The sequence below is a fragment of the Centruroides vittatus genome, unplaced genomic scaffold (assembly GCF_030686945.1).
Source record: "Centruroides vittatus isolate TY-2023 unplaced genomic scaffold, ASM3068694v2 contig_460, whole genome shotgun sequence".
Taxonomy (NCBI): domain Eukaryota; kingdom Metazoa; phylum Arthropoda; class Arachnida; order Scorpiones; family Buthidae; genus Centruroides; species Centruroides vittatus.
In genome coordinates, this window is record NW_027122256.1 from 1,112,614 (window position 1) to 1,125,740 (window position 13,127).

The 13,127-nt window shown below is 32.0% G+C and overlaps 1 protein-coding gene across 1 annotated transcript in view; it reads left to right on the forward strand.

Annotated features, from left to right (window-relative positions):
- Window positions 1–13,127, forward strand: part of LOC136977524 (serine/threonine-protein kinase A-Raf-like) — a 118,255-nt gene that overhangs the window by 41,893 nt on the left and 63,235 nt on the right. The window contains 1 exon segment of the mRNA XM_067273018.1: window positions 9,723–9,824. Within this exon segment, the coding sequence (XP_067129119.1) occupies window positions 9,723–9,824 (102 nt within the window).

Sequence of the window (13,127 nt, forward strand, 5' to 3'; positions counted from 1 at the left end):
GCTGGGTTACTCCTCTTATTTACATACTTAGTTGCTAACATTAACTTTCTGTTCTGGCAGCTTTAAGTTTCCGACAAAGCTTATAAACCGTTTACAAAATATTTATCATAATTTTCTGGGATGTTTAAGACGGTTTATCAAGTATTTCTCTACTAGTGATTGTGGGGACTCCCCTCCATTTTTTTTTCTGCGAACTGTTACTTCCACCGGGCAGCGCAAGTGCGCAAGATTTTTTCCTACGGCGCTTATTTCTCCGTGAGTTGTTTTATCTTCATTTTTCATTACTAACAAGAGAGTGGTGGGGAACCTTCGTCCTAAATAAACATAAACCCCAAACAAAAGATAATAAAACGGAAATAATAATAAAATAAAAATAACGTTCGGACTCAGTTCCTTACAGAATAACTGGCATTGGAAAGCCAGCATACATCAGTGGTTGATCACTGGTTATTCTGTGCCAGCAATCAACCAGCATAGTTGCATGATCCTTTATGGCGGTCAACAACTGTGTTTTCATTCATTGAGAGCCTCATAAATGTGGCAGCTGTGAAATGGAGGCTTGACATTGTGCATCTTCAGTCATGGTCACATATCACGAAAAAAGCCACGAACTCCAGTACTTGACCACTGTGGTTGAACATGAGAATTTATAGTATCAGTATACCCAATAGTCAAGAACCTCGTTATTTAAATATTAGATTAGAATTGACGCAAATTAATAACTACAGCAGATACTTTGATACTTTATCACCCGAAAAACAATTAAGAGAGCTTAATAATAGGCACTTTGTAGAAAATATGCATCTGAAACATAGATTCTTCATTATCTTTTAAAGACCTGAGAATATTTTAGGTCAACTATTGAAAGGGGTGTTGTGCAGTAATTTTTTCCATCCATGTATTTGAGGCAACCTATTATGCTTACATGTCATTGAGAATGGGATCATCTTATGATGCTTCCTGTGAAAATGGCTTGCCTGAACCTGTTCAGATAAACTAATTATGCACAGATTTTGGCTTACACAGTCAACTACTGGAAGCAGTCAACAATAGATGCTCCTACTCTTTATATTACAATTGTTTTAAATGAATAAATGCAAAATACAAAAATATTTTTTAAATTAATAAGATAAATGCTTACTGTTGTCATAACTTGATTTTAATTCTGATACCATTAGAAATTTTTCAAACAATGAGCAATGCTGATTTTTGTATGACACTTTACAGCTATCTGAAATATATTAAAATATATATATATAAATCATCATTGATTTATTTAATAAAGTGATCACATTCTTTATATTTTAAAATTAATTTTCTTTTGTTATTTTTTAATATCATAATTAATAATAATAATAATGTGAGGACCGTATTAGGCCGGTCCGATTTTAGATTTTAATTATTTCGAAGCCCTCTCGGGAGATAACGATCGAGATCCGCGATAACGATCAAGTTTCGAAGGATGTACAATCTTCCGCCATCAAACTCACTTCCCTCCTTCTCAGGATCCGACCTGAGTCACAGAATTCAAGTCATCATCCTCTATCGCAATTGGTGATCGTGGCGGAAGGGACTTAGAGTATAAATAGGGGGGAGATCTCTAAGAACGGGGTAGCTGACGTCCGAAGAAGACGAACTGCCCGGCGACACCGTATCCGACTCGAAGGCCAAGTCGAGACGCCGAAGCCTCCGCCGACAAGCCAATCCTGCCGCCCACCTGTCGCTCTGCCAGGAAAGACGTCCGAGTCGAAGTATATTCTCGATCAAAATCAATAACCGAGAGGTATGAATCCCCTAACAATTGTGAGCTCTCTCTCTCCCGCGATTAGGGACGGGATGCGTAGCGTTTCTGTAGTAGTTCCTACGTTCCAATAAACCATTATCTGTGTTGTCCTGTTATACGGATATTGCCTTTCTTTATCGACGACCCCACACACACTCCTCCACTCGACCTGACAAGTAACTGACCGATCCCGACAAGTCGGGATATCGTGCAAAATTAGCCATCCTTGACAGTGGGGCGGGTCTTGCCGACCTATTCGCCGAGAAAAAGGAGGTCCGACTTCCGTCCTACCTCCCGGCGATTCCCACAATAATTAATATAATTTTTGAAATTAAGAGGCTATACTTGTATCAAATCTTGACAACTTATGAAATCATTGCATTATACAATGCTAAAAATCTGTTTAAAATGCACTAAACTCATTTCCTAATTTAAATTCTGTATAATCTGAATTAATTTTACTCATTTTTCTGCTAAATATTATAACCAAAACAAGATTAAATAATAGATTATTTTTTAAAACCTGACAAATTTGTCAAATTAATACATATTAAACATTTTAACATAAATATATGGACCAAATAGAATACAAAAATTTTCTAAAGTACTGTACTGTACATATGTATTTATGAGGAAGATGCCATCCTGTGTGCTTGCACTGTATCATGAATGTTCTGTAATAGTTTCTACAGTTATTAAATTGTTTTGATATCCTTAATAAGCAGACATGTTGACTTTACATTTAGTTATTTTTTTACAACAAACTTCATTATAAGAAAAATCCATATATATAAATTTACTATAACTAGTAAAAGGGTTTTGTAGTTATATATAGGGCAATCCGAATGAAAAGTTTATTTTCAAGGAGCAGGTTCAGGAATGCTGAAAGTTGGTTTCATCTGACAGATTTGTCAGGCACAGTTTATTTATTCAGTTTCAAAAGATTAATCTCAAGGGATTTAAATGTTTCTTGTGATGCATTGCAGGGCAAAACAAGTACATTTGTTCACTGCATCACTAAGTCCTTACCTAATTCTGTGATTTTGTATTATAAGAATTACTGATTACCGATCTAATGGCACATTAGATTGGTAACTTATTTCATAAACAAGACCGAGGTAGCTGAGGAATGGGTGTGAGAGACGATTTAATTGCTACAGTTTCTTGACTTAATTGACAGATCCCTGATCGTACATTGTGGGAACGACTGAGGGATCGCCCATTGGGGTAATTTTGGTCATCGTTTTACATCAAGTTCAAAGCAGAATTTGTCTGGCTCTCCTATGGAGGGGGCGGTGGTCGGGGCTGAATGGTCCCAGCTGCACTTTCTCCAAGTCAGAAAAACACATTTAGAGTGTAATTTACGGGACCGTCGTCCGGGAAGGGCTTGACCCGACTCGGACGGGGAGCAGCCTGGATGGGGGAGTTCGGGGTTCTTTGGCGACCCCGCAGCCCAAATTGCATCCCTGGCAACAGACCAAGGACCAATGGGATAAAAGTTAGACCCTCGTTCGGACCAACCAGAGACTTCGAAGTTTCGGAAAAAATTTGATATAAAAGCCCAGAGTCCCCAGGACCTGGAGAGGTTGCGAGCTGAAAATCGAGAGCGCCGTTCCAGAGACAGGACTAATCCAAAGGACCCAGATCTCCAAGAAGAGGACGGAAAGGACTAGGGACTCGACTTCCCTGTGCCAATTTCTCCATCCCTCCAATCTCCAAGTCTCCACCCACAACCTTTAGAAATGAACTCTCTCTCCTTGTCTTTTTTTTGGTGTGTTGACCAATATCTTCAGGAAGTGGATAGGAAACATCTGGCATGTTCCTGTTCGCTGTTGGACACCTTTGAATGTGACGTTTGTGTGCCTTATTGTAAGCATGTTTTTTCATATAAATAAATGCGTTGAATTTGTAATTATGGCCTATGTGTGAATCTCTCTGAGTCCCGAAGTCCACTACCCCCATACTGTAAAGTTTTTTCGTGTCATCCCGACCAGTCACGAACGAAGGCGAATTCAGAGTCGGGTCAACTTCCCCCTCACAAAAGGGTTGAAAGCTTTACACTGGTGTCAGTTAAAGGGGCAAAAAGGGATCCATCCTCACATTATACATCCTTTCCTTTCAAATATTACTTGTTATTTTAATATTTTTAGTTTATAGAATTGTTGCAAGACATTTTTAAAAAATAACTACCACATTATCTGATAGCAAAATATTGTATTTATTGAAAATGCTTTTAAATAAATTTTGGGTTTTGTTTTAAATATTTTCTTTTTGTTATGATAATATAAGACTTATTATCTGTGTTTATTTTAGTAATTGATGCTGTAACTAAATCAATATGAAAACTTAAATAACTTCTTAGTAATGAACTTATTGTTGTTTTTGTCGTAATTTAATATTTTTTATCTACAGTAAATTTAATATAGAACAAGATATGTTTTTATTTACTGTTATTAAATTGTTAAATTCTACTCGTGTTTTTTAGTTTAACCTTGAAATCTACAAAACCATCTGTTTTACAGAAGTTTTACTGTTTTTTTAACTCATCTTACTACATACATAAGAGCTCTTTAGTTCTTTTTCTATTACTTCTATTATTTATTTTTTGAAACTATATTGAAATTTTGTTCATGTATGTGAATCAGATTAGTTTCAAATTTTAATGTGCGAATTTATAATGTATCTGCTCAGTTCAACTAGGAATTATAGGTTCAAATACACTTGCGGTCAATTTTTCTGATATTAATTATCAACTGCAATTTTAGCATAAAAATAGTTCAAAAATCCAATAGTTGCATACAAAAATGTAGTTTTTTTTTTTTTACCATATTACTAAAATGTAAAACATTTAACAATTGACATTGATATTTGAATTTATATTCAGATATTTACAGTCTGTTATAATGACATCATTAGAAACTCCAATTGTTAATAATTGTAAAATAAAACAAAAAATTATTTATATCTAAAAAATTTGAATGAAAAAAAATGTTAGATTTAATAAGTTTTATAACTTTGATAAGAAGAAAATTTCTTATGATACTATAGACTTGTCTGAAATAAAAACAAAAATCTCACAATAATATATTTTATTCATAATTTTAAAAAAACAAAGAAAATATTAAGTCTTTGACATCTCTAGAGATCAAAAATGATGATGTGTATTAATATTTTTACTATTTGGCAGTATAAAAAAAATGTTTTGACTCTCTTGCAAACTGTTATCTTTTAGTAACAAAAATAATCAGTTTATATAGCTTTATCATTTTTCTTTTGGAAGGGAGATTTTAAAATTTTATCAAAGATTTATTTTTCAAATTTTTGAATTCTTTAAATCAACTTTATCACATTTTTAGTTATTTAGAAAATAAAATTTACAAAGTAGTTAAGTTAATGTTTTCACTAGAAATGCCAAGAATTTATACAGTAGAGCATCGATTATCCGACTTAATTGGGGACTGGGGTTGGTCGAATAACCGAAAAGTATGAAAAAATACATTATTAGTATAGTGTATTAGGCCTGGTTTAAATACTAGCCTCCCTTTCATGGTCGAGCCAGTGCTGCCAGCTAAAAGATGCAAAAATTTAACAAAAATAATAATAAAGTAGCCAAGACATAACCAAATATTGTAGTGCCACATCACTAGCGGACATTTGAATTTGCCGACTAGAACGCGGTCGGTTAACCAATAAGTCAGTTAATCGGGGGTCGGATAATTGATGTTCTACTGTATTCTTATGAAAATAAATTCACACCTTAGAAATCAACTTCAGCAAAAAGTTTAATGAAACAAAAACGTTTTTAATTTAATTTGATACATTTTCATCAGTTGAGTATATCAAAATAGAACATTTGAATAATAATTTATTTTATTTCTGCTGTATTTAAGTTTTATATTTTGTTCTATTCTACTGGTATTTACTGAATGTTGTTGTTTATTTTTTATTCAGATATGTTGTATTTTGGAATACTCAACTGATGAAAACCCATCAAATTAGGTTGAAAACATTTTTGTTTAATTAAACATTTTGCTAGAGTTAATTTCTAAGGTGTGAATTTATTTTCTGACATTCCCTTCTGTTCCTGTACCTTGTTACATTATATTTTTATGTTCATATTTCTTTTATCCTCATATATCTTTATAGAATAAATAATCTGTAAATCATTTGCATCTTAATTTTTAGAAAAAGCTGCAGTAGTTTCTTCTCATTCTTTTAATAAATTCAGTTTCTGTATAAACTCTATCATAATCTATTACCAAATTAGTTGAGATCTATCTGTCTAACTTTGATTTGTTAGAAAAATTTCATTTATAGTAGAATGCCACTCTTTGTCATGTAGAAAATGACATTATGATCTTATATACACTTAGTTTAAAGTATATCTCTGTGATCAAAAGATATTGAAAACAGTTCAATAAAATGCAAGATTTGAACTTATTCATCAAAATTTATTTCATCTCCTTCGAAGTAATCCCCTCCCACTGCAATGCACTTATGTCATTGTTTTTTTTTAATCCTCAAAACATGCTTTAATTAAAGTTTTTGTGAAACCCCTTCAGGACTCATGGTCAATTTTGCATTATGGCATCAATTGACTTAAAATAGTGACCATAGAGTGGAAATTTTAGTTCAGGAAACAAGAAACACAGTGCCATATCAAGTGAATATGAAGCTCGCAGAATTGTATTTGTTGAATTTTTGGCCAAAAATTTACAAACAACAAGAGCATTGTGAGCAGGTGCATTATTGTAATGGAAAATTTATGAATTTTCTCCCCACAAATCAGGGTGTTTTCTACAAATTGCTTCACTCAAATGACACAACATTTAAATAATAATCTACATTGACAGTTTGGCCAGTTGGAAGGAATTCGTGATGTATACCATGACAATTGAAAAGAAACAGCCATCATGATCTTGATTTTTGACTGACTTTGACACAGTCTTTTTGGTCTTGCTTCTCCTTTCGACTGCCATTCATTTGATTGTTGAGCTTTTTGGTGTCAAAAGTATAGCTCCATGTTTCATCACCCATAATGATACATTTTAAGAATGATTTGCCTTGAGAAAGCTTTGTAAAGTACTATTTTTAGTATCTTAGGAAACCGACACTAACTGCGGTCGGTAAAACTTCCGTTAACCTAACGGGTACTTTACGCGGATTCAAGATTAGTTTGCCAGGCCTGGGCTTTTACGCGTGCACCGAAAATATTAGTAAGAATAACGACAAATATCAAGTCAAAGTAAAAGTTTCAAATATATTTAATTAGTAAATAGAATTTACTATGTACAATTGTCTATAATCCAAAACAAAATTTATTAACGAAAATCAACAAGTCAACCCGACAATAAAACTCAGCTACTTAGTAGCTTAACTTAATATTAATTTCCCTTTGAAAATTCGACAAATCAAATACTTAGGAACTATGAACAGAATCTCTTACGAACTAAACATCTATCCATCATCTCACTATACTAGGAACCTGTTTCCTCAATCTTTTCGCTATCGTCAAATCGAATTCCTCTTTAACACCTTGGATCGCCTAATTCTCAATCTGGGCTTTGACCAGAAATCACCTCGCTCTGGAATTCACCTCGCTTTCTTCGGTTGACGTGCTGGTTTTATGCTGTGAGGTGACGTCACAACTCAGCTGGGTTACTCCCCTTATTTACATACTTAGTTTTCTAACATTAAGTTTCTTTCTGACAGCTTTAATTTTCCGACAGAAGCTTATAAACCGTTTACAAAGTATTTAGCACAATTTTCTGGGTTGTTATTACGGTTTAGTAAGTATTTCTTTACTAGTGAGTGTGGGATTCCCCCCTCCATTTTTTTTCTCTGCGGACTGTTTATTTCCACTGGGCAGTGCAAGTGCACGAGATTTTTTTTTCCTACAGCGCTCTTTCCTTTGTGAGTTGGTTTATCTTCTTTTTTTTTCGTTACTAATAAGAGAGTGGTGGGGAACCTTCGTCCTAAATAAACATAAGCCCCAAACAAAATATAATAAAACGAAAAAATAATAATAAAATAAAATTAACGCTCGGACTCAGTTCCTTACAGCTTTTCCTTGGCCATTTGAACACATTGTTTTTCACTGTTTTTGGGAAACTTGAGAAACTATGTGCCACAAGCCCAAATGATCTTTTAAAATTGTTTGACAAGATCCAAATGAAACTGGAACATGTTCAGTAATGTCCCTAATTGTTAAATAATGATCATCAAGTACCAAGTCTGACTGGAGTAATGTGTAAATTCATTGGTTGAAGTGAATTTACCAGAATATGGTTCATCTTAGACGTGTTCTCTGCCTTCCTTGAACATCTTGTACCATACAAACTCATTTTTGATAGACTGTTGTCACCAAATGCTTTCTGAAACATTTTCAACATTTTTGAAGCATTAATTCCATTGTGAAAACAATAAAATTTAATGTTCTTTGCTCAGTTACACTCGACATTTTGAAAAATTGCCAGTGCAAAACTTCTCTGCATACAAAACAAGTGTGTATCATTTATTTGCAAATGAAAACAGTCAATGACATAAGGATTACTGCTAGATGTCAATGAAAGTCGTACAAAAAAGATGACAATGCTCTCTTGCGCATGCACAGTTTAAATGAACTATTCCCAATACATTTTCATCACTAGTAAATTTATGATGATCTAACAATGTATGAGCAAACAGAATTTGCAGGTTTGAAACTTTTCCATTGTTTTAATCATTTTTCATTTTATTAACAGTTGATTAATTATATGAAGCTGAGTGCAACATAAGTGATAATCAAGAATTTTTAATAAATGGCAGATATTACAAGAAGAATAAATACAACAAAACATAGATTCAAAAATAAAAAAAACTTATCTTTTGAAAATTCATTCTATTGTTTCATATTCTATTTTGATATTCTATGGTATATGTCTTGATTGAATTCAAATACAGTATTCTTATATGTGTAGTAAATTTTATTAAAATCTTTATTATATATAACTAGGGGGTTTGCTCTTGCTCACTTTGCTTGCTTGCTAAAACGTTTTGTGACAATTCATTGACTTCTGATGCCACATTACTATGTTTTTCTCTGGCTGCCTGGGTGGAACAATCTGTCATTTGCTTTGCTCCCTTATTCCCAGTATAAAGTAAAATTTTGTAATTATTCCTCAATTCCTGGAATTGCTGTTTCTATTTTCATTTCCCTTTTCATGTGGAGTTAGTGTTCAGCAGAATTGGGTGTTGATCAATGAAGGTGAGAGAGGTGAAATTTTGATTTGTTTTACGTGATGTATCATTTAGTGGTTTTGAAATGATCTTTTCAAGCAGTGGGGGGGGCAAAGGTCTTATGAGTACTGTGATTTGGTGGTGGTCACCAGTGTATATCTGTTATTGTGTGATTTGGACTGTGATCTGCTTTAGACTGATACAGAAAGGCTCTGCAGCCCATGGTATATGTATATAAGGCAGGCATCAATTGCATCACAAGCTTTGTTCACTTGTGTAAAAATTTGACAATTCATTGATTCCCATTTCTGCTGCTTTTTCTGTCAAAAAAAAGTGTTGTGAGGATTCTAACCTAATACCTAATTAATTTTATATACACAGGGAGATGCAAAAGTAAGTATACAGTTGTTATTATGGAAAAAAAAAAAAACATACAGGGAGAAAATAGGAAGAAAAAACATTTATTTTTATGTAAAAATTAAATGACAAACAAGGAATACGAATTAATAAAAGATGATAAAAATAATAATGAACACCAAACATTCGTATTTTTCAGATCTTCAACTGTATACCTACTTTTGCATCCCCCGTGTGTGTGTGTGTGTGTGTGTGTGTCTGTGTGTGTATAGTACGTAACATATATATATATATAGTTTAATAGTCTAGATGAATCATATTTAAGACAACAGTGATTAAAACTATATTTCTTTTATTTATCTAGCTGAAAAATATACAGAATATGATCAGATTAACAAAAGGGAATTTAGAAGCATTAAATGCAAGGTTTGCTGAATATCAGCATCCTCCATCAATGTATATAACAGTAAGTTTTATAATCACTATTTACTTTAAGATTAAACATTATGTGATATACACTACCCTACAATAATGGACCAGACAGCAAGATGTGATGGCTTAAGGTAAAGAATACATGCTTTAATAGGAAGAGGGTCCCCCACATGCTGCAATTACACTAGCAACCCTTCTTGGCATACTTTCAATAAGGTTCTGATACACAGCTATGGGCATTTGTCTATTCCTGCTTCAAGAATGTCATCAGCTCAGCTGTAGATTTCGGTTGTGGTTCCCTGGTCCGTAAGTGTCGCTCTAACTCGTCCCACAAATGTTCTATTGGGTTTAGATCAGGACTCTGAGCAGGCCAGGGAAGACAGTTGACATCCGTATCTTGATACCACTGCTTGACAGAGGCTGCAACATGACATGGAGCATTATTGTCCTGGAAGTAACATTCGTCCATTCCATAAAATTGCCAGAGCATAGGAAGAACCTGATTGTCCAAAATGTTCATGTAAGCATAGGCATTCAATTTACTGGGAACGACATGCAAAGGTCCCAGGCCATACCGCGAAAAACACCCCCAAACAAGAACCACCACCACCTCTGATGTCCTGTCCATTATTGTAGGGTAGTGTATATAGAATAACTTTTTTTCCAATAAAAGTATATATAATATAATAACAGAATAACTTGTATTTTATAGAAAATTCTTATAGCTGATAACTAATGTAAACTAATGTAATTCCATTTTTTTTTATTGACAAAAGTTTAGTTAATTTTATGATTAATTTTAATTTATTGTATGATAATTTTTGTAAAGAATAGAATATTTGAAACATGACTACTTCTAGAATTCATGCTACCACATTCTATTAATATTTCTAGATGAATGGAAGTAAACTTTCATTGTTTGTTGAAAATTATTTACAGTTTTTGCTTTCTTGCATATTTTTGTTTAAACTTGTTACATTTAGTTTTAAATATTAAGAAAATTAAGCATTGTAAATTTTAATTGTATAAGTATACTTCAAAAATCTTTTTGAAAAAATGAAGAATGACAAAAATACTTATACAAATAAACAATCCTATATTTATGCTGTTGGAATAGAAATGCATTGTCAATTAATAAACTTTACTATATTTTCCATATTAATAAAATTTAATATAGCTATCTTAAGTTCAAATATTTTCTGTTAAGCAGAAAATTACAATAATTTAATAGTGTTTTTCAACCTTTTTCTCATCCTGGACCATTAAAATTATGAATACTTCTAATTGGACTAAGTAATTAAATGTGACTGTGAATTATTAATTTTTAAGTTTATATATGCTTATTTAGAACTACTGCATGTAACAAAGCATGTACTGTACAATAACTATATTCTTATTTAAATGTCACCCATAATCAACTGCACCTGCTTCAGTGCAGTCAAATATTTTTCTGTGAACTTGTGAAATTTTTTTGTAGGCGGCATCAATCTTTGGACTCGATTTGAAAAATACTGGTCTAAATTAACAACTGGAAAATGACAGTTTAGTTTAATGTCATCTCATAAGGTTTTAAATACCAATTTTACAAATTTATCAATGTTGGTTGATCATAACTACATTTCTTGACAGAATATATAGATATACACTTGCAGTATAATTATGATATACTTTCTAGTAAACATAAACTTAGTGATTTATTTTCATTTTGAATAATATTTTAATACTGAACTTCATTTAATAACTTCAATGATTGTGACTACAAAAACAAATTTTCAAACAGTAAGTTGTAAGAATATTTTTTATTGTTTTATATTGCTTAGCCAAATTTATGAGAAAAAATAAATAAAAAATAATAATAATCAGAGATGTTGCATGAACTATATTATATAAATGATGTAGTTAATATAATATCTCTGATGGTCATTTTCTAGGCAGATTATCACTAAAGAAACTGAGGATACTTATGACTATTAGAAAGTATCGGTTAAATAAAATACTGTATAATAATAATAACATAATAAAAGCAAACACAAAAATAATTAAATTCAAATGAAATGATTAAATGAATATCATCATTTAACTACAGGTATATCTGTTGGATTGTTCATTATTACAGTATATTAGAAATATATTGATATGTGATAAGATTAATTGGTGAAAATATTTTAATGGAGTTACTCATTAAAACAGTTAGTGTTTTTTTAAAAGATATTTTATGGAGTTCTTGAATTATTCTAAAATACTAGCAATTGTAAGTTGAGTTGAAAGATATTCATAACAAATAGTTATATGTTCAGCTGATAACGAATTCCATTATTGATGTCATTGAAACTAATTATGGATGTTATGTGAGGAGTGATTGCAGTTTGTGTGTAAAATATGAAGAGAACAAGTTATATATCATCACTTAAAATGAAAAAAAAACTTAGAGCAAAGTTAGTTTTTAACAAATAAATAGTTTGACACACACAAGTTTGACACAAAGTTTTGATTATAACATAAAATCTCTTCTTTAAGAAAGACTAAATATTGACCCCACTATGCTAACATTGTTGCTTTTTATTTGATACAGTTCATATTACCTAAAATGATGAACAGTTACTTGTCATCTGTAGACTTTAAACTTTAAAACAAACTATTTTTATTAAATTGATGAATGAGAGATGACAGAAATTTTTAGATCATTCTGGAGAGCAAATGGATGAGCATAACTTGCCTTGTGGGAAGACAAGAACACTGAGGTTAGAGCTTAACTTGCTTTTTGGGAGGACAAAAACGTTAAGGAGAGAGCTGTCATTTGGAGGTGACCTGTCTCTTTTAAACAAAAATCTCCTCCAATCGAACACAGTCAAAATAAGCCTTCTACTCTTCCAATGCATGACTGAAGTTGGGCAGTTTTGCAGATAGGATGTGTGAAATCCCACATTAAACTATTGATTTTGAAGGAACTGTGTTATCTTTTTCCAACTGAACAGGAAGTTCCTTTTTTTAAAACTTCATACATTTTTACAAAACAAGTAAAAATTTACCAAATAATTATAGCAATATTTTGTTATGATTATTAGTGTGTAAATTTTAAAAAATGATGGCAAAGTTATGAAATAGCCAAACAGTATGCTAGTTTATCAGTAATTTCAATATATGTCAAATCTTTGTCCCATCGTCTATCTTCAAAATATTATTGTAGACTTTGTACAAATTACTGTAATTAACAGTAATTTTTTAAACTAATTGTACAGATTTACAATTATCTCCTTACATGTTGTGCATTTACTGGGCATATTATTTTATAAATAAATTCATCAGACAATAAATAAATTAATAATAATTATTGTTT